Genomic DNA, 21,777 nt, shown 5'->3' on the forward strand with positions numbered 1-21,777 from the left:
AGTGAGTTCCTTGGCATGGAAGTTCAAGCCCCAATTTCCTCAACCCTCTTTCCCTTTTTGATTTTTCAGCTCTCTTTTATTTTATTAATTTTTTAAAAGTATTTTTTTTTCAAATATTTTTATTCACTTATTTTTTTTTAAATTTTATTTATTTATTTATTTTAAATCATTATTATTATTATTATTTTATTTGAAAAATTAAGTGCTACAACAATGACACGCACAAAACAAATAAATAAATGAAGCAAAATAGAAACTGAATAAAATAAAATAAAATAAATAATTTAAATTAAAAATAAATTTAAATAAATAAAGTTAAAAAAATTCCCCCCAAAAATTTTGATGGTGCAACTTGTGCCATTGGGGATGGTGCAACTTGCGCCTCCCTATGGGCACCCCTGATCCAGACCAAGAGTCAAGCAACCCCTGATCCAGCAACCCAAGCAGGCTTGGTTTGAAGTGAGATATGTTTTGAGATAGTTTAGCCATAAGCACAATATACAGTAGAACCCCGCAAATTCAGACCCCGTTTTTACGGATCACCGGATTGACTGATTTGAACGTTTTTATTTTTAATTTGAGGAGCGATCATCAAATTTTCATAACATTAATTCATTTAACCCTCTGACGCGCAAGACCGTGTTATGTCGTTGATTGAGTTCCCTTTTCTTGGCAATGCAACTTTTGAATCAATTTTCTTTCCGTGAGAGGGGAAAAAATTGATTTAAAAGTTGTAGGAATTTGGAGAATTTATTTAAACTGAAGAATTAACGCCAGATCAAATCTACAATGACGATGAATTAGGACTGTTCTACCGCATGTTGCCAAGTAAAACTTTAGCCTTAAAATTGGAAGAATAAGCTAAAGGAAATAAAAAGAATAAAGACTGCTTCACTATAATGGCCAATGCATCAGGAAAGCACAAATTTCCTCTTCTTATAATCCAAAAATCCCTGTGCACTACAAAAAATTGATCGCAAAACTATGCCTCTAATTTACCGTTCCCCTTGGATGGATTGCAAAAATTTTAAAAAGTGGTTCTTTGACTATTCTGTCCCAGGTGTAACAAAACATTGTGATTTTCATTAAGTATGTTATATTTTATTTATTTTTTTCATTCTCCGCATAATCCGGATTTTTGATATTCCAAATTGGGTCGGACCCCAATTAATCTGAATTATTGGGGTTTTATTGTATAAACTAAATTTAGTGGCGCAATGGCCCATAGGGGCGAAAGCCTACTGTGTATCACTATTTTACTCCCAAGCATGCTTACTCATTTCATCGACCACTGAAGGGATGAAAGGCTAAAGGCACAATAATTGCTAACCCCAATTTAATTTGTCTTATAGCCAGCACAAAACATAAATGATATTACTCAAACAATGCATGCAAGTTATTTGAATAAATAGTGCTAATACAATAGTTTTCTGGAAGTAATTGCTGTTACGGAATAGGGTAAATAGTTTTAAGGAGACACTTGATTATCATTGTTCAACCAAGATGGACCGCAATTCAACACTTCTCTCTCTCTTTCTGTGGTTGTCTCTTGAGTATTTGTGTACCTTTTTTTCCTGTTAATTCTTTATTCATGCCACAGAGTTTTCATTAGAGGAAAAAAATTAGTAAAAAATCTCATTTTCTGTTGAAATCAAAATGAGATTTTTGAAAATTAAGTAAGAGTTTTTTTTTTTTCTTTTCTTAAATCCTTATTTCATATAAAGTTACAGCATTTAAAGATAAAATATTACTACTCTCTATTTTTTTGCATCGGTGAAATTTATTACATGGTTTGTATTCAAAATATGAATAACATGGGAAAAGTTCGTTTATTTGTAATTTTTAGTTTTTATTTTCGTGAAATAAAACAATCCACACTGTAAAAAAAATCATTTTTCAATTGATCATGATTTTTTAACTCTAAAAAGTGAGAGGGTAAGGCTCCTTTACTATTGAAAGTGAGAGGGTAGTTGCCCCTCTGTATGAGCTGCCTACGCTCTTTAGACCACATAAAAGCTTTATGCATGGGGCCCCAAAATCTGCTAACAGCTTCTGCTTGTAAATAAACAAGAAAATTACTTATAAAACAATGCAAAAGAAAACTAACATTATTTATGCAAATGACAAACATCAAATACTTCAACTTACATCTAAACAGGAAAAAATGATGAAATTTTCTTCATTTTTGAGCAGGTTGAGATGGGTAGTACTGAAACAAGAAACATTACTTTGAATTTACTTTGAGCATGTGTATCCTGAAATAATTGCATTAGAATTTAGAGGAGATTGGGAGCAAATGGGAAATTTTTAAAACTTATATCTATTTCTGCAAAAAAAAAAATTAATAAATAAATAAATAAATAAAATAAAAATAAAAATTAATAAATAAATCATACATACTCAAAATATTCATTTAAAAACCAGGTTGTTCAAGTGGTTTTATGAAAAGTAAAACTTTCACTCGAAATTCCAATTCTCAATTTAGATTTTTAATTTCATTGAATAGATTCTAAAATTTTGAGTTTGTAAGCAGTAGAAAGTGTAGACTGTAGAGTGATATAAAATGAAAAACAATAAGTTATAGACTTCTGAAAAAAGCAATAAAATTTTTCAAATGATAATTATTTTAAATTGAAATAAGTTATCAAACCATCATTAATTTCAAAAAATGAGCAAAATGGTTTTTGGAAAAACAAGCTTAAACATTAATACAAAAATGTTTTACACATGGATGGCTGAACTTGAAAAGCAAAAAATAATAATAATAATTGTAAAAAATAATGAATTTTTCTGTGTAAAGTTCACACAAAACTTACAGTCTCTTGCTCAATTTTCCATACAATTTTAAGTTTATTTTTTCAGCAGCTTCAGACAGTTTTGGAAGTAGGTTGCAGGAATTTTTGTGATCCATAAAATATCCCAAAACGATGCTCCTCATTTTCTAAAACAAAGCTTCTTTTTACTTCAACTGAAATAAACATTGAAAAATAAATAAAGCAGAGAAACTTACTTGCACAGTTGAAAGTTAAGATCTAAAAAAGACATTCAATTCATTTTCAAAAAACAAAACTTTTTTATGCTTCGAAATGAATATGTTTTAGAAACAACTTTTGTTGAAATCATATCTTATGCTATATTTTTAAAGAAAAAAAGGAAAATTGTTTTAAAATGTTAATTTAAATTCATTTTTCTTTTAAAATAATAGAAAAAATCAAGAAAAATTCAAATTAAAGGAAAAGATTTGGTGGCGCCATCTGTTGAAAACTAAGCAAAAGAATTTTCAAATAAGAGCGAGAGGTATCTGAGTCATTTATTAGAGGGGTAATGATTGACTTCTTACAACTATTTTATATATTAAAATTAAAAGAATAAACTGTAGACAAAAAAGAATTATAATTTCATAGCTTGTAAGCTAAAAACTTGCAGAAAATATTTGAAAGTACGATTCAAAATGAGAAAAAAAAATCTTCTGAATCAATGCATAGCTTAATATAGATGAAAAAAGTTAGTTTAAAAAATATTCATATACTTTTTGCAATGTTTTATTATTTTGTAACAATAAAGAAAGGAAATTAAGAATCAGAATTTGTGGCCAGTACAGCACTTTTGGAAGTTTGAATCCAAGAAATATAACCAGAGGTAAGATTGTTAATTAGACATGTGATTAGATTCCATTGACATGAAATGACTGGTGCATGTATAAAAGACTGCCATTAGTAGTAATTCCAGGAATTAAGCAAGCTATACAAACTAATATTCAATGAAGAGAACTAGCAAAAGTTGTTACAAATTTCTTACTGCATTATAAGAAATCTTAATAAGATTCCCTTTGTTTTAACAAAAATATATATTATATTAAAAGTAATTAAAATTACAATTATTGCAAATTATTTTTAAAATTTTTTTACATAAATCAAAACTGTCTTTGCAATAACAAAACATTTTAAAATTACATGGACATAATTAAAAATATTTTTAAATAATTGTGTCAGATTCAGAGCAAATACAATATCTTTCATCATTATTATGTTGCTACTTATAAGTGTATGATTAAATATCAGATGTTGTTTTACCGACATGCTAAAAGCAAGTACATTAAACATTTAATTGTAGTAAAATTTTATTCTTTTAATTTCTAATTTAGAATATTATAGATGATTTTTGTATAACTTACAGGTTGGTTTATTTCCTCATTTCATTGAGAATCCATCCAGTTGTAAAGAATATTTACAGTTAAGATCACGTGACTTCTTAATCATAACCCAATTCAGTTTCAATTACTGAGGTGCAATGCATACCATTCAAATCTTTTGTGTATTCCAGCAGATAATCCAGGGGTTGATCCAAGTCTTGATTTTTATGTCCGCATTTTGTGAGGAAAAAAAATCATGATTCTTTGATGAAAAAAATGCTGTCATATCATATATGGAGCATGTTTAGCTGTCACAAATCTAGGGTTGCTCATCCCCCCCCCCCAAATACCATGAAGACCTGGAGCAAGATTCATAAAAGAGAAAAATACTCCTCCCCCTCAAAATTTCAATGCCACAGTCTGCGCCTCTAGGAGGGCAACTTTAACATATAGAATCTGAAATCTTTTTCGCCTAAAGGACACTGGGAATGACTTGAAAGATAGAGGGCTTTTTATTTTAAACTTTCATACGTATTTATTTAGCTTAAAAGCGATGAAAAAACTGTTTTTACAAATGAAACTTTGTGAAAGGTCTGATTTTAAGATGTGAAATTTTGTGAAGTTGTTGCTTTTGCAATATAGAATTTCGTGAAGAGGCCGCAAAGGGCACCCAATTTAAGTCACTCCTGTACCTCAGAGCCAGAGGAACGCGAGTCGCATTGATGATAATTTTACAGTAGAGAGAAAAAACTTTTTTCTTTCCCATGCAAAGGATGGGACGTGCGCTTTTAATCCTGGTAAAAAATTTAAAAGATATTTTTTCAAGAATTAGGCTCACATGGCTCTTTGCGGAATAGGCTTCTACATACAATGCACTAATAAACAGAAAATCACAATTTTTGGACTTACGTCAGTCTGGCTCTGAGGTCACCTGCAATTTTAGTAAAAACCACCCCAGCAAGGGAAATGGGTTAGAACTTCATTAGGTATGGGATGTCATATGTCAAATAGCTGGTTGTTAAATGATGAGTTGAGAAGGCTATGTCAAAAAGATGTTAAATAGATCCAAGCCCGTCACTAAGAGGGTAACAACGTCTCAATTACTCCCCATCTACTTCTTTAATATATTCAGTAAATTACCGACCAATAGCCAGGGCTAAAGCAGAAATATATGAAATACACCGCCAGCTCAGTCAATTTCCAGCCGAGGACTGCAGTTTCGTGCTTATTAACACTCGTCAGCCCGGCATAGGAAGTGATTGAGCTGGAGGTGGAAAACCTCTTAAGGAAGCCAAGAGTGCCAAACAAACTGGTAGCTAATATAGAATTAGCGCAAACCAGACGAGTGACCGAAACAATGGTTCGGTTCAACTCGAATATTGAAGGCAAGGCATGGTATATTCAGTAAATTACCGCCCAAAAGCCAGGGCTAAAGCAGAAATACATGAAATATACCGCCAGCTCAGTCTGAGCTGGCGGTGTATTTCATGTACTTCTTTAATGCTTGTTCATTTTAATTTACTATGTGGTTCTATGACTCTAGTATCAATATTTTATTTTTACCAATATTTTCAATCCAGCTTAAATTCTACCTTCTGTATAGAGGACTAGCATGATGCATGCACATCATTTCATTATACCAAACTGAAACTTAGCATAACTGTATGCATGAAATGTTATGGTGTATGCTTTACTCTTAAAACAGTGACCTGGACTGTTTAAATTTCATGCCAATCTTGAAATAGAAAAAATACTTCAATAGAAAACATAAAATGGGCAAATATCTTTCTGCAACAAAGTAACAATAGCAAACAACGTATATTAAGCACAAAATTAGCAAATTGATATCAAGCACGTGTTTTTGGGTTTAAAGGAACCTCTGTTCAAATGCAATATGAGCTTTAGGACAAAAAGTCATCCAATAATTTGCAGATTTGTGCTTGACATACATTGTGCACTCTATTACTTCAATTGAGTTGTGACATTTTGAAGGTTACCAGAAGCAGCTATTACTTGCAATGGAGAAACAAAAACTTTCAATGGGGGAATAAATACTTAATCTTAATTAAATATTGTTAAATTTACTCAGTTTAGTTGGGCTCAATCTGTTACTAATAGTGACTTTTCTATTTATACACAATGGTGTTTCTTATTCATTAGCCATGACAAAATTGAATAACCACTTGTAAGAAATACTTACTGAACAAGCATTTGTGCTACGCATAAAAATAACTGCTAGCAAATAACTTCATAAGTGGTTTAACGGGTACTATTTCCTTATCTTAGATTTGCATATACAGCTCAAGAAGTAAGGAATACAACTCCACAACAGCATATTAAGAAAATTTTCCATGCATGATTTTTTTCTCTTCTCCTGTCAAACTGCCTTCAGTTACAGCCATTAGTTTTATGGGTACAATGAAAATTCACAACGAAATACACAAGATATGTTGAGTCGCTTAAACGTATGACCTTGTCAATGTATGTGGGAACTGCAAACCAAACCAGGTACCATGCATAATTGTGTAATACCTCTTTCAAAAAATTTTGATTTTAGAATGATGAATAAAATGTATAGCTTTTATTTTGGATAAGTGTTAGACCATACAATACAACTATAAACCTATGTTTCTCCATTAGCTTATTTTTGAAAGCAGTTTGATTTACAGAAGAAAAAGCAGGGTACTCTTTCAATGAATTTATAAAAATAAAAAGCCCATGTAAAAAGAATGCTTTCTTTCATTACAGCTATCTATTGCTGGCACTAAGTAAATTAAAAAAATCAATAATTTTACATATACAGGGTATGACTCAAAAGTTTCAAGACTAATTTCAGAACTAGAAATTTATTGGACATTTAAGTACAGCGGACTAAAACTCTTCAAAATATGATCCTTCAGCATCAACAAAAATGTGCCACTGTGTCTTCCATTGTTCGTAGCCCTCGGGTGATTTGCTGTCAAGGACTCTTGTTGAAACCTGTTGGACTGTTTCTTTTCCGCCGATGGAGACTAATCGCTTCCTTTTTAGGCCTGTCTAGATTCGGGGGAAGAGGGAAAAGTCACTTGGCGCCAAGTCGGGGCTTAAGTGTGGCTGTGGCAGTGTTGTCGTGGTGGAGAATCCAATCGCTCTTGGTTGCCGGGCAGACTCGATCCCTCAAGCTGCGGGATGCTGCTCTATTTTTGTATCTCCCACTTTTCGATCAATGGTCAATGACACGAACTCACGCAGCAAGCGATATGCACTCTCCATTGTTCCCAAGTCACACACAACTTCCACAGCTTCCGTTCGTTCACCAACCCCCCCCCCCCACTATTTCCCCAGTCCATTCACACATGCCCCCCCCCCTTCTCGGAAAAAAAATTAGTCTTAAAACTTCCGAATCATACCTTGTACGTTTCTTGCAAAAATGTAAACGGAAACAATAATGCTTCGTTCACATAAAACTTTTGACCACAAACTTTAGCAACTCTGACGTCTTAATTGAATTTTTAAGTAGATTCGTCACATGACGAATGCTGACAATCATAAGGTGCCCTGCATAAAATTTAATGAGCTGCCTTTTTCTATCTTTTGCAATAGCAGCCAAAAGATGTCAAAACAGATCAGGGCTCTTGATCTTCATTGAGGATTGACAAATTGACTAGGACTAGCCTAGCTGGGCGGAGAACCTATTGCTGGTTGTCACTTTTGTATTTGTTACTTAATGTGTAATATCAGGGGGGTTTTCCGCCAAGAGAAAGAACGAAAAAATATTTTTTTTCCATTTAATTGAAAGTGAAGTTTTTTTTTTAACATAACACATAATAAAGAGAAGTGTTTTAAAATATGACATATTCAAATGTTTATGGTCCATCAGCACTGTCATAATCAAGTTTATCGGATGTGGTTAAACCTTCGACGTCTACTTCTTGTTCTGTGGCATTTAACATATTCAGGGTAATGTCCGCTGATTTAGCTGTTGACTGCGATATGACTGAGCTAGTTCTGCTTTTGTCCATGGCAGGTTTCGGCGTAGAAATTATCTGCTGCTTTCGAAGCGGTAAACCGGCTTCTTCGTAAGCATGCCTCTTCATGCTATTTCGGATTTGTAGCAGAGTTCGCTCTTTAATTCGTTGACAGATGTTGTCAATATCATCGGTGAATTTTTTGACAGCATCCCTGAGCATTTGGATGTCGTTCTCAGATACCTTGTCGCGGTACGAAGAATCAACGTCAGGATTCAATAACATTTCTAGCTCTCCAAGGCGTGTAAATGCAGCCCCAACGTCTGTGAAGATTTCAGCAACGACATGAGATGTTTGCCGAATCGCTTGGGTCATTTTATTTTTTAAAATTGGTAATAAAACCTACTAAAAAAAATTGAAAACTGTCAACAAGATTCAAGAACGATTCTTCCAGATAATAGGAACAGGAAACATGCCAAAAGAGTCGCCAAAGCGAACTCGTCGCCGCATTTATGCCAACCTCTGGTAATCGTTATTTGGAGTACTGAATACTGATCACGGATTTATTTACACCTGATTTGATTTACACGAGGCGTGGTGATTATGATCCGCAAAAATTGTTTATTTCTTGCATTTGTGTTTTGTATTTTACTTTTTTGTTTTAATTTATTCATTTTGATTTGTACTTTACATTCCTAACTGGTATGCGACTACTAATTATTGGTGATTCGATGATGAAATACGAATTTAAGAAGTTGATGTTCCCAGAAGAAATTTAAAATTGATGATATACCGGCGTGTTCTAAAAGTGAATGGAATAAAAATCTTGATATCCTAACTGCCTATAAAGTAAGTATTTTTAAAGTTAAAACGCATTATCTTTTGAAACGGTTGGTTATTTGACAGCATCGTAGATGACTTCCAAATCATATAACACAAAATTCCAAAATTCAGTAAGTAATAATTCACTTGCTGCAAAATCATATCATAGTCGGCTCTTACAAATGAAGAATGTGTTGTGCCAGGGAAGAAATTTCTCGGTCAGATTATGTTTTTTCTACCAGTAAATATCAATTGTCATTGGTTCCTACTGTTATTTACAGTAAAAGATATAGAATGATCAACTTTTAGGATCTTAAAGGTTTGCAAAAATTTAGATGTTTATTCTGATTTCATAATGATATGGAGAAACTTCGTTTGTAAACTTTTAAATATCTTTGATAGTGATGTAAGTTATCCTCCTCATAACACTCACATTGATAACATGAATTGTAGGGTATGTGTTTGACTATTGAGAATTTTGCTCTACAAGTTCTCAATAGTCAAAATTTTATGTCTTCATTTGATATACTTGCCAGGGTTCAAAATTAACAGTGGTCCACTAGTCCAGGACCAACCACAAAAGTATCTACTGGACCAGCGAAATACAAATTGTAGTGGTCCACTTGGCCAGGGAAGTTTTATTTCTGCTTTCCTTTCAGAAATTGTAAGCATCACAATTTCGATACCATAAGAAAGTTTGCACCATTATTTACAATGTTTAGATTTTCAGTCTGCAAAAAAGACTATATTAAAAGATTTCTATAGCATTATAACATAGTGATTTTACCTCTTGTGTCATGTCGATTAAAAATTGTAAATTGTCTCTATATTATCATGTTACTTTATTTTGTTTTTTTCCCTTTTTTCGTATTGTTTAAAATCAGGATGTGATAATGGACCACTAAACGTGTGCTGTTCTGGGAAATTTAGATTTTACTAGTCCATTAGGCCAGTGACGTATTTTTCTAAATTTCAACCCCTGCTTGCTTCTAGGAAGCAAATTTATAACACTCTTGTGGGTTGCAAATAAATAATTACATGTGAAACTGATTTTTGAAAGGTAAGAGAAATAAGTTATTGCTCTACCTTTCTCTGCATACTTACCTCACAAAATACTTTTTTATGTTAATGTACTTTATTTTACAGCTGCTGTGCAGAACTGATGAGGGCAGTTTTAAATTCCAATGCTTGAATTTTTGCAAGTCTCTTGGTGGCAATTTTTTTCATCAGAGACAGAAGACCCACAAAACTAAGACTGATCCATACCTTATCCAAATGCGGAGTGGAAATTAATCCTAGTGTATGCTCATGCAGTAGTTCATTTCATGCTACAGTTTAAAAGTTAAAATGCATTTTTTGTTCTTTCTTTTCTTTTCTTTTTTTTTTAAATCGTTTTAACACAATTTTTAAACACGCCAGCATTAACAGCTGCCAGTCCTAAGCCTGGATAAAGTGTGAAGGAAAATTGTACAACATTTTAATTAAATTTGTTTGTAGGTATATTATAGCAGGAAGAATTGGTTTTAATTAGTGCCAACCTTTCTGTTGATGCTTTTCAGTTTGCATTGGAAGAAATTGAATTTCAAGGAAATATACATAAATAGTTTTAATTTGCTGTCAAGTATTACTATGAAATTTGAAGAAATCCTAAGATTTAAATCTCATTTCCAAAGTGTCTTGTTTAATATTAAATCATTTCTTGCTTTTACAGCTATCCTACGACCTTTTGTTTTGAGCCCTAAGATACAGAACTGGAACCAGGAGTTTCAATACAAGGATTGGTCCAATCTCACAATTTCCTTTTCAAGTAAATGTTTGTACTGAGTAGCATACAGCAGGAAGATTTGGTTTTAATTAATGCCATCCTTTCTGTTTGTGCTTTTCGGTTTGCATTATCTCTTCAAAGTTTCTTCAGAGAGCAGTGGATGAATTTTGCAGAAGCAGCTTTGAATCTACATTGAACCCTTTAAATTGCTATCAATAAATCACACGTATAAAAAACTATATATATTTGATGCACTTCTATGATTGTAACATTTTTTGTGTATTCAATATTGTAATAAAGTATGATACCCAACATTTAAAAACATGGACTCAATTTTGATGCAAAAATAAATTGAATGGAACTGTCATTTGTCATGTTTGAACTTTATGCATAACATTGAATTTATTTGTTCAATTATGTAATATGTGTGCAATAATGATGAATTCTTATAAGTTACAATTTAGTAAATTTGAAAAAGTAAATTTTATTTCAGATTGATTTGAATAATCATGAACAAGAGCAAGGATTGTTAATATTCATATTGTATTCAGTAACATTTAGTTAACAGTGACTAAAAAATATGTCTTTAATTTTAGCTAAGAGCAACATTTTCTTGTTAAACTAATTAAATGCGGTAGAAACTTGTTACACCTCAAGGTTTGAGGGATATATTTTGCACTTGCCTCATAACTTAACCATGGTACAACATTATTCATTATTGCCTTCCCATTGGGCAACAAATTATAAAAATTAAAATGAAGAAAATGTGCATTTAACTTGGGTGTTAATGTTTGACAGCTGTACTTTACATGTTATATTTTTTTCCCGTTATAGAACTTGGGCAAGAGAGGAGAAGAATTATAGTTACATTACATGAAAATTCCGACTTTGTTTTGTACATGCATATTAAATGCTGTCATAATTTCTTTTGTTGGCTAAGGTTGCAGAGGGCTCAGGGCGATGAGACCCCTGGACCTGGAGAAAGGCACCCTTTTCAATCTTCAAAGTAATTGTGTGTTTAGTATTATAATTTGCATCTGCAATAGTTAATCAAGCATTCTTTCATAATTTAACACATATACATTACATGATATCAGGCCTGGCTCCTGGGGTAGGCAATCGCCTAGGGCAGCAGATTTTAGGGGTAGAAAATTTCAAAGTTGAAACATTTTTTTCTTTTAAATATCAATAACTGTTTCAGAATCATAAGATTCACTGCTTCAATGCAGAAAAAAAAAAAAAAATATATATATATATATATATATATATATATATATATATATATATATATATTTAAGACTGTGTACCAGTGCTTCAATATGCTAAACATAGTTTGGAATTGAACTAGAAATTCAATTTAATTTTAGAGGTGGCAAATTGCATGATTTGAAAGTCTTTTGAAAATATTAATATCTGTTTCTATGGCATAAGATGCACTACTTTAATGTTAAAATTGAAGTGTGTACCAGTGCTTGGATATGCAAAAATCAGTTTGGAATAAAACTAGAAACTCGCTTTAATTTTAAGCACTTTACTATTATTTTTATTTTATTAATATATTATTATTTTTATTATTCAATGGGGGGGGGGGGGAGGGGGCACTTGTCAATATCGCCTAGGAATGCAGAACTACTAGAGCCGCGCTACATGATATAAAAATAATTTTGCACAATTCTTTAATCTTTTTGCTATCTACATAAGATTTAATTCAAAGGAAGCTGTAAAATGAATGAACATTATGGTCAATAGCCAGAAAGTATAAAATTCCATGCTGAGAATGATAATATGACTGAAAACCAAATGTTCTAGACGAGAACTTTAATGCCCCCTAGTTGTAATCATTAAAAGTCCCTAAATTTTTTTTTTTTTTTTTGAGCAATCACGATTGCTTATTGTTCTCATTTGACCGTTTTTGGTGTCCGTGCCTTTTTCAACTTGGACCAGAAGCCTTTGCAGCAGCACCGCCCACCGTCCTCTGCTGGCGGCGCGGCTGCTCCGGTTGTGAGTTATCCGCTTCTCATGGTTGGATGCGTCCATGTCCTACACACACGCACGTTCACACACACACACATACACGACTTCACACACATACACACACAAGACTTCACACATATACACTCACACATACCTACGTGCATACACACAGGTCTACGCACTCACACAACTATGCACAAGTAACCGCCTAGGAGGAGAGGCAGACTTGGGGGGGGACAGGAGCCGTTTCTAGAAACAATAACTCCAATGAGTAGGGTCCTGTCTCAGTTCGTGATTGCGAAAAACATAATTTGAATTCAAAATTCAAATTGATTTTTTTTTTTTTGTGAACAATTTTAAAAAAATTATTTTTTGTGTAGTCTTATAATTTTTTTTCTTGTCTATCCAATAAACAGACATGCTGCAAAATTTTGAAATTTGATAGTGAGCAGAGTTATTATAGGGGCTCATGTGAACAATTGAAGACTTTTTTTTTTTTAATATCATAAAGTAAAGAAACTTAAACAAAAAATCTCAAAAAATTCCATGACATAAAGAAAATATTTAATAGTGACGTTTATGGGGAAGTTCGTCATTAGTTCATAGACTAGTATGCATCTAACCTTAGTAAATGGGATGATTTACGAAAATTCTTAATTCCAATTTCCATTATTTTGACCTAAATTACCCTTCATCTTCATTTCAAATTTTAGCGTTTACACACTTTTTTTTTTTTAATTTTCTACAAACTACCTTCAGTTTCCAGTAGTACAGCGCTGTACATATATAAACAAACCATGTCATGATTCACACCATGTGGTATATAAACCAATCTAATAAAATAATGTGGTGTATAAACCAAAATATAGTCCAAGTGGTGTACACCAGCTAAGAAAATGTATATCTGAAAAACATAGAGCAGATCAAATTCATCTAAAGTCAAACCCAGTGGCGAATTTACCATATGTCGCAACTGTAAAGGGGATCCGAATGACGCACAAAAGTGCACATGATAAGTGCACTATGTTTTACATAGTTTTGTTTTAGAGAGGGCCTCCAACTTTGTATTCTGACGGGCCCTAAATCTAAAACTGCAGCTGGTCAAACCATCTATTTTTCCCCCCAAAATTAGGGCCTGGTTAAGACATCAGGGAGCCGTGTGTAGTCAACTCTTACAATTTTAGCCATTGACGAAATCAGTTTGAAAAAAAAAAAAGCCGTTTGGGGCCACAGCCTAGTTGACCTATTCAGTAATCAGGCCCTGCCTGAAATTAAGTGAAAAATTAGGTATACCAATAATTATCAAAAATCGCAATCATGAAATCGAAACCTTTTGAAAAACCGCGATCAAAAAAACGAAAGCTTTTATTCATACACGAGTATAAACTTAAAACATTTCAATTTTCTTCATTTTAGTCCATTTATTTCCCCAAAAAATGTGAAGTTTTACTGATTTTCTTCAGACCATCTTACTGACCATATTCCTTGAATAGAGAGAGAAAAATTACCTTTCTTGCGACCTATATAGACGGAATTTAAAAATCTTTTATTTTCTAAATGTATTCATTTTCTGTTTTTATATTCTGTTTTGTTTTCAATTCCAGCGCACGGCAGTCCAGTTCCTGCACTTGTTTGCAATTTTTATTTATTATTATTATTATTATTTTTTTCCAAAGATGTCCATTAAGAATGATGACGTACCCCTTCAGATGTTACAGAGCATCCACAAATTGTCCAAAACTTCTAAAAATCTCAATGGCGCAGTCTGCATCGTGTTTTTTTCTCATTATCGACGGGATCCTGACTATTTACGCATTAATACAATTTCTAAAGACTTAGTGCAATTTTTTCTAGCCAAGCCACTATCTCTTATATCACTTTTTAAGTTAGAATTGAGGCCTTACAACGAACCTAGACTAGTATATTCCTTATCATAGTAAAAAACAAAATAGCATAAAATGTATTTTTTGCATTGAGTTTTAGGAGCCCTGCGTTTTCAAAATATCCTGCTTCTTGTTTTTTAGAGACGGGACGTCAGTGTATATGTGTGTGTGTGTGTGTGTTTGTGTTTTTTTTTTTTTTTTGAGCAATCACGATGGCTTATTGTTCTCACTTGACTGCTTTTGACGTTCCTTTGATTTTTCCCACCACCACTCTCCGCACCATCACCGTCGGCGGGCTCCTCACGGTGCTGCACCTCCAGCGAAAGCCGTCTCCAGGTTGCATCCATGTCCTACACACACGCACATACATACACAACTACACACACACAATCACATACACCTACACACACCTAGGGACTCTACACACACCTACACAAACACATACACACACGCATACATACAGATACCCACACATACACACACAAAAACATCAACTACCCACACATTCATGCCTGCACACAGACACAAACACATATGCCTACACACACATACACCCCCCCCCCACAGACACAAACACACATGCCTACACACACATACACATAACCCGTACACACAAACACATAACCCGTACACACAAACACATACCCCTACACACAAACACACACGCCTACATACACACACTCGTGATTGCGAAAAACGAAAACATAATTTGAATTCAAGATGTCAAAATTCAAATTAATTTTTCTTCTTTTTTTTGGGGAGGGGGGGAGCAATTAAAGGTATTTTTCAACACTCATTTGTGGGCAAGTGATTTTTTTTAAATAAAAATTTAAAATTAGGATAATTTTATATTCTCAAGTAGTTTAGATTATTCTGGAGGCCAAATAATTAAGCATTCAACCTTCATTTCTCGCGACATATCATCATCGTGAGCACATGAGCCCTAAAAATTGGGGGCACAGGGCCGCAGTCCCATCTATAGAGTCCCTATATAAAGTGAGTTTGGAGCATTCGATTCTCTCCCTACTCTTCTGACGATGCTCATGGAAGCATTAATTAAAATTTTACCAATTTTTCTCCGTTTCTTGTTCATAATTATTATTTTAATTGTCATTATCTGATTTTTAAGATAAAAAGACTGCGAATGACCTGCTTGATCTGTACAATCAAATCACAGAAAACACCAAAAATAAATAGACATAAAACGTAAAAAAAATAATTTAATTAAATTATGCGATGTTTTCTCTTGTTTACGATTTTTTCAAGACTTTTTTTACGTTTGTGAAAAATACTAATTTAAAAAATATTATTAATGTGAAGAATTTCTACTTATACCATTTTTAACTGTGACCAAGTTAAGTGCTTGTTCTGTCTTTATCCACATCTTTGAAGTGAATAATTAGAATCTTTCAACTGAGCGATAAGTTGCCAAATATGGTAACCCTGTAGTGTTTCCAGTTCCTATTATTAGTCAGACTATTCGGTAGGCATTAAAGTTCACTAGGCACTTTTCGATGGTTGCCACCATTTCCTTCAGAACGCCAAATGTATTGGCGATAACTAAGTTCGCCAGTTGCCAAGCAAAGCACGCCAGGTCTCCTGCACTGGACATTTTTGCGCGGGAAATGAAAGGCGGTCGGTGGTCCGTTGGCTTGGCGTTGAATACATGAAAAATTTTTCAGGTATGTTAACAAATTTCTTTTTGCATGTCGAAACTATAATAATAATAACTATTGATTTTTCTGTAAACAACAGGTTTGTAATTTAATGTTGTCTCATTTTTACCCTAGGCACATTTACGCTCGAAAGGTACGTTAACAATTATTTCACAGCGGTTCTTTCTCACACTGTGTACGATATAGGTTTTATGTTTCGCTACTAAAGTGGTAATAATTTCATAGTCAATTTTACTCAGGATCATTTTTCTTTCTTTTCAGATGGGGTTCTTTCCGTTTCCTGCTGGGAAAACCGTTAGATGCCATCGTGGATTGATGAATACCGTTGTACTTGAATAAACAGGTAAGAATTTCATTGTCAAATGTGCATTAATGTTTCCAAATCAGTTTTTTTTTCGAGACCCCTTGAGTCGGTACCATCAATCATAATGTGCCATTTCCAGGTGTTTAACATTTTGTACAATACAAATTTAATTATTAGCCATGAAACAATCATTTTTAGCTTAATCTATAGTAGCGTTCCACTTTTTTTTTTCAGAGAAATTCATTTTGCTTTGTGCTGGAACTGTTAATCATAGGAAGCAATATTCAAACTATTGGTCCAATTTGTAAGTTTAGTGCTAAAAATACAGTTAATGGAAAATGTATTAACACTTAAAGATAGAGGTGGACCAGAAACAAATTAATTGAACCTGCGCAAAGTATGGTGAGGAAGTACAGAGGTGTGAAATTATTAGACTCAAGGAACGAAGAACCGGAAAATCGAAGATTCCAGTTTAAAAATGATTTCTAGATCCTTTCTAAAAGCCTAATTATGTTTTTCCGAATAGAAAGTACTATACATTATTTCCCTGCAAAATTTCAAGTTTTACTTGCTTTTCCCATCCCTGGAAACACTGATTCTTATCTGATAACACCCACCATTGTTTTCTTGTTGTTTCCAAAAGTGTTTTTGCAGATGTGAGTGGTGTGAAATTTTTTTTTTTTTTTGCATGCTTTTGCACCAAAATAACAAGTTTTAAGCTGTCTGATCTTCCAACATATTAGAAAGCATGGGTTATGTATATGTTAAGACCAAAATACCTTTTCACAAAGAAATGCCAAAAAGACTTAATATTTCCCAAAAAACTGTCAGCAGAATCAATGTTTCTGTCAAAGAAAACACACCAGTTGTCCCAAAGAGGTTGGGAAAATGACAGAAAGCACTAAATGTCTCCAAGGACACATATTGTGGAGGTGGACCCATCATAGGTCCGACGACGACTCATCTCCAATGGGATGTTTGCTCGAAGGCCCCGCAGAAAAGCGAAAATTACCCCAGCCATGCCAAGGATAAGGATTCAGTGGTCTCTTGAACACTTTTGAGCCACTGAATCCTTTTCTTTGCCATAGCAGGGGTGATTTTCTCCTTCCAGTGTGGACTTTGAGCAGGTATCATATTAGCGATGAGTCGTTGCCAGACCAATGAGGGGTCTACCTAAAAACAATAATGCCTAAGACTATTAGAAATTTCTTTACTAGTTGCTTATCTATTGGCCTTGACCATACGAATAAGTTTTCTTTCCATCCTTGGAGAAACTTCGTTTTCTGTCACATTTTCCTACCCTTTTTGGGACGATTAGTATGTTTTCTTTGACCAAAATATTGATCCCGCTCACAGTTGTTTTGGGAAATATTCATTTTTTTCGACGTTTCTCGTTGTGAAAAAGTATTTTGGCCTAACATATTAACCAGTGTTTTCTTATGTTGTGAGAGTTCAGGCAGCTTACCCTTTTCATAAAATTCACGTGCGAAGAGGAAAAACTACAACCGAACAATAAAACAGTTCCCTGAAACTGAACTGTGACGCAAAATCATTTATAAACTTATTATTTTGGTGATCCTAGTGTAAAAACACATGCTGCAGAAAACAGCTTTGGAAACAACAGAACATAATTGCAGGTGTTATGAGATAAGACTCAGTGTTGCCAGGCAGAGGAAACTCAAGTAAAATGATGAATTTGGCTTGGAAATAATTTAAAGTACTTTTACTATTCTGGTGAAACAGAATTAGGCTGTTAGAAAGAATATGAGGTTATATTTATAACGGAATCTTCGATTTTCCTGTTTTTTGCTCCTTGAGTCTAATAAGTTTCACACCTTTGTATAATATTTCAAAAGAACATTACTATTGTCAATATTGTTACTGTATGTCAATGTATAAAATTTAAACTGTGATGATTCAGAAATCAATATTGATTGTGGTATGGAAAGTAAATGAGCTTAATCTAAATTTTCTAAGCAACAGTTTAAACATTAAATACTATGTCAGATTATCCTGTTTTGTACTCACAACAGGATACCAAACAAAATTTTCCTTATGGCACCTAGAAATTATTATTTTAAGATCTCATGTTTAATGTGCATAAGCAGGGGCCAATCCAGGATATTTTTCTCGCTACCTATTTTTGTGAAAGTATTGCATCATTCTATTTTTGTGAAAGTTTTTATTTTTATCAGCATTGTTTTTGTAAACTTTTAGAGGCGTCCTAATTTTTGTAAAAGAGAAGTAGAACGAGTGAAATTTTAGTTTGAAAAGTGTAACTGTCATCTAGTATTATTTTTAACAGGTTTTGTTTTTCGGGGAGAGGGGGGGAGCTAAAAACCTAAGAAGTACCAAAAATAAAATCATAATTTCAGCTTAATGGGCTATGTACTGCGTACAATATTGGAAATTATGAGAAAAACGGTTCCCCAAAACATGTTAAAAGATTGCGATAATATTGCATAAATACACTTTGGCGAGAAACAGCTAAAAATTAGTTAAAATACCACAAAAAGGTTGCTATTTAAGCGATTGTTCATATAAACCTGCTTAGAATTTTATGTTATAAGTGAATTTTGTTTTAAACAGAGAAACAAATTTTATATTTTAAAATGTGAAATTTTTGTTCTTGTGAAGCTGCCTGATTTTATTACTTGATTTTTGTGACAGTACCTATTTCAAAACAAGATTTTTGTGAAGATACCGAAAGACAGTAGCAAAATCAGCCTATATTGGGCCCTGATAAGTATACTTTATTCATATGTAATTTCCAATTTATACTTAGAATGTTTACCAGTACATATTTCCCATGTGTTGCAAGTTGCAAAACTCTCAATGCAGGCACGTAGCTAGAACTTTGTTAAGGGGGGGGTCCAAGGTTGCACGAACTTCAAAAGAGGAGGCATGCTAAAGCAGAATTAGTAGCTGATAATTACACAAGACTAAGATAAATCCAATTAAAACTGATCATTAAAATATAATTAACTAAAATTAATTAAATAATTGAAACTAATAGTCATTAGTTAAAATTAGTTAACAAAAAGTTTATGTTAAGGCTGCTCTTCAGTGAGAGAAAACATTGAAGTTAGGGTGTAAATGGCTTTCTTCCTTGAACGAAGGGCGTGAACCTGAATCAAGTGATTGACATTTAAACGACCAATGGAGTGGACGGTAATCGATGTAAGGCAGGAACACGTGACCTGTCACAGCTGTCATTGTTCTGGAGGGAAAGGATCCCCTAAATGACCCCCGTCGTGAAGAGCAATCAAAGAAATTAGCTGGCGGCCGAAACCTCACTTTAACAGTACCGACGCGAAGGTTGAGCAGAACAGAAAATAAAGTCAGTACCAACGGATCTGCGGTAATTTTTGAAACAAAGTTTTGTTTTTTGGATATGCGTTCCCAGAATTTATATTCATGAAAAATTGATGAATGAAACGAAAATTTATCATAAATTGAACAGGAAAAACGATTGTCTTCATATTTTTTTTTAAAACGATGTTCTCAATTACCACGTCCGAATCTTATTTCGTTCATAAAGCTAATTCATTTCTTGTCTGAAGTTTAATTAAAGAATGCAATTTTTTGCGTTAGGATATGATTATATAAAAAAAGAAAAATATAAGAGGTAAAAGCTTAGTGTAAAACTGTGGTGTAGTCCCGGAAAAAACGGCTGAGGGGAGAGGAGGGATGATTACATATCGGTTATCGGATATTTACAGTCAAGAGGTGGAACCATGCTGATTTTATTTTTAATTATTGGGAGGACGGCAGAAATGGCGTAATCAGAAAAAAATTTCTGATTAGGATATGGTTACATTTCAAAGAGGGGGGGGGGGGGGATCCCGCTATTTTTAGTATATATATATATATATATATATATATATATATATATATATATATGGTCGAAAAAGGAATACTTCTGCAATTCGATGATGAAGGATAAGCAACGCTGAACTGACATTTTTGTTAATTAATCAATTAATCTTTTAGATATTTATTTATATTTTTCCGGTGATTCTTCATGCGCAGGGCTGCATTTGTTTACTATCAGTAAACAAATCATCCCGCTAAAACATAGATAATCAGCATGGTGACTAGAGCAGCATACACAAGACTAAATAATTAATATACTTCTTAAATTTGAAAGTCTTTTTCAAAAAAAAAGAAAAATATAACAATAATAATAATAATATTTTACGCATGAAACGAAAAGTACAACGGGCTACAATAATAAGTAATTGGTAAGTCTTTTATTGAAGTGTATTTTCGAAGCAGGCAGTTATATGATGTTTGAGAACATTTGAAAATACATTTCGTGGGTGGAATTACTCGAGCAACAGGGACAGTTTACTTGCAGTACACTTGGAACAATGTACTTCGAATTATTCAAATGCAAAATGTTAGGAGGAATAGAATAACTTTTAAAAACTTTTTTGATTTTTTTTCTTCTTAGTTCTTTTTTTTCTAATGGTTTTCAATTTTTGGTTACATTAGTTATGCATTGTTTTCTGCGATTCAAAATAGTAATAATAACAATAATCAGAAATGCTTTCCTTTCTGCAGATACTATCGTGAAAAAAGCAACGGCTAAAAGCACAAGTTTCAGAAAATTCATTCATGCTCGCATTTCGAAATTAAATGAAACCTCTTTATTACCGCACAAAGTTGAGAGCTTCGTGCAAACGACGTCCTAAACTTGATAGCTGCACTCAATCAAGCTTTCATTGATGCAAATTATTCCAATCAATCAAACCAGCGTTAGAAATCAGTAAAAAATCCTACTGGTCCTCAAAAAACATCACTGGTCCGCTTTAGGTTTAACACTAAATATGTTTGTATCAAAAATGATTTGCACTTTAGGCTGATTGCATTTGTTCAGTTATTTTAAATGTAACTTTTTCATTTTTAGCTCATTGATTAAACATTAAATAAAACACTTAACTGTTCAAAATGGTAAACATAATATTAAATAACAATGCGAAACACATTTAAGCACATTTTTATACTGATGAGAATTTTTTAATATACTTGAATGTTTCAAAATTTAAGATTTTTGTTTGGCAAAGTTTGGCAATAAACATTTAAATTTGCGAAGTATACAGTATGAAAACAAATTTCATTAAAACAACCATTAAAATAGGCTACCAAAAATTTGAATTTAATTTGATCATTTTTACTTAGTTTCAGGACGTTATTTTCCCCTCTAAGTGTGATAAATATTGAATAAAATGTAAATGTATGATTTAAACTTACGTAAAACTTTTGAAAAGA

At 33.0% G+C, this 21,777-nt stretch overlaps 1 protein-coding gene and 1 long non-coding RNA gene across 2 annotated transcripts in view; one reads left to right on the top strand and one right to left on the bottom strand.

Annotated features, from left to right (window-relative positions):
- Positions 1-7,922: 7,922 nt before the first annotated feature.
- Positions 7,923-8,516, bottom strand: LOC129230077 (chromatin complexes subunit BAP18-like). Its single transcript, XM_054864468.1, has one exon. The coding sequence runs from the start codon at positions 8,452-8,454 to the stop codon at positions 7,978-7,980; it is 477 nt and encodes a 158-aa protein (XP_054720443.1). The 5' UTR covers positions 8,455-8,516; the 3' UTR covers positions 7,923-7,977.
- Positions 8,517-16,105: 7,589 nt separating this feature from the next.
- Positions 16,106-21,777, top strand: part of LOC129229978 (uncharacterized) — a 15,593-nt gene continuing 9,921 nt past the window's right edge. Inside the window, exons 1-2 of the long non-coding RNA XR_008581136.1 lie at positions 16,106-16,205; positions 16,461-16,542. This is a non-coding gene — a long non-coding RNA (uncharacterized LOC129229978). The remainder of the gene's footprint in view (positions 16,206-16,460; positions 16,543-21,777) is intronic.

This window comes from Uloborus diversus, chromosome 9, assembly GCF_026930045.1.
Source record: "Uloborus diversus isolate 005 chromosome 9, Udiv.v.3.1, whole genome shotgun sequence".
Classification (NCBI taxonomy): domain Eukaryota; kingdom Metazoa; phylum Arthropoda; class Arachnida; order Araneae; family Uloboridae; genus Uloborus; species Uloborus diversus.

Coding starts and splice junctions, on each gene's coding strand:
- LOC129230077 (XM_054864468.1), bottom strand. CDS start 8,454: ATGACCCAAGCGATTCGGCAAACATCTCATGTCGTTGCTGAAATCTTC.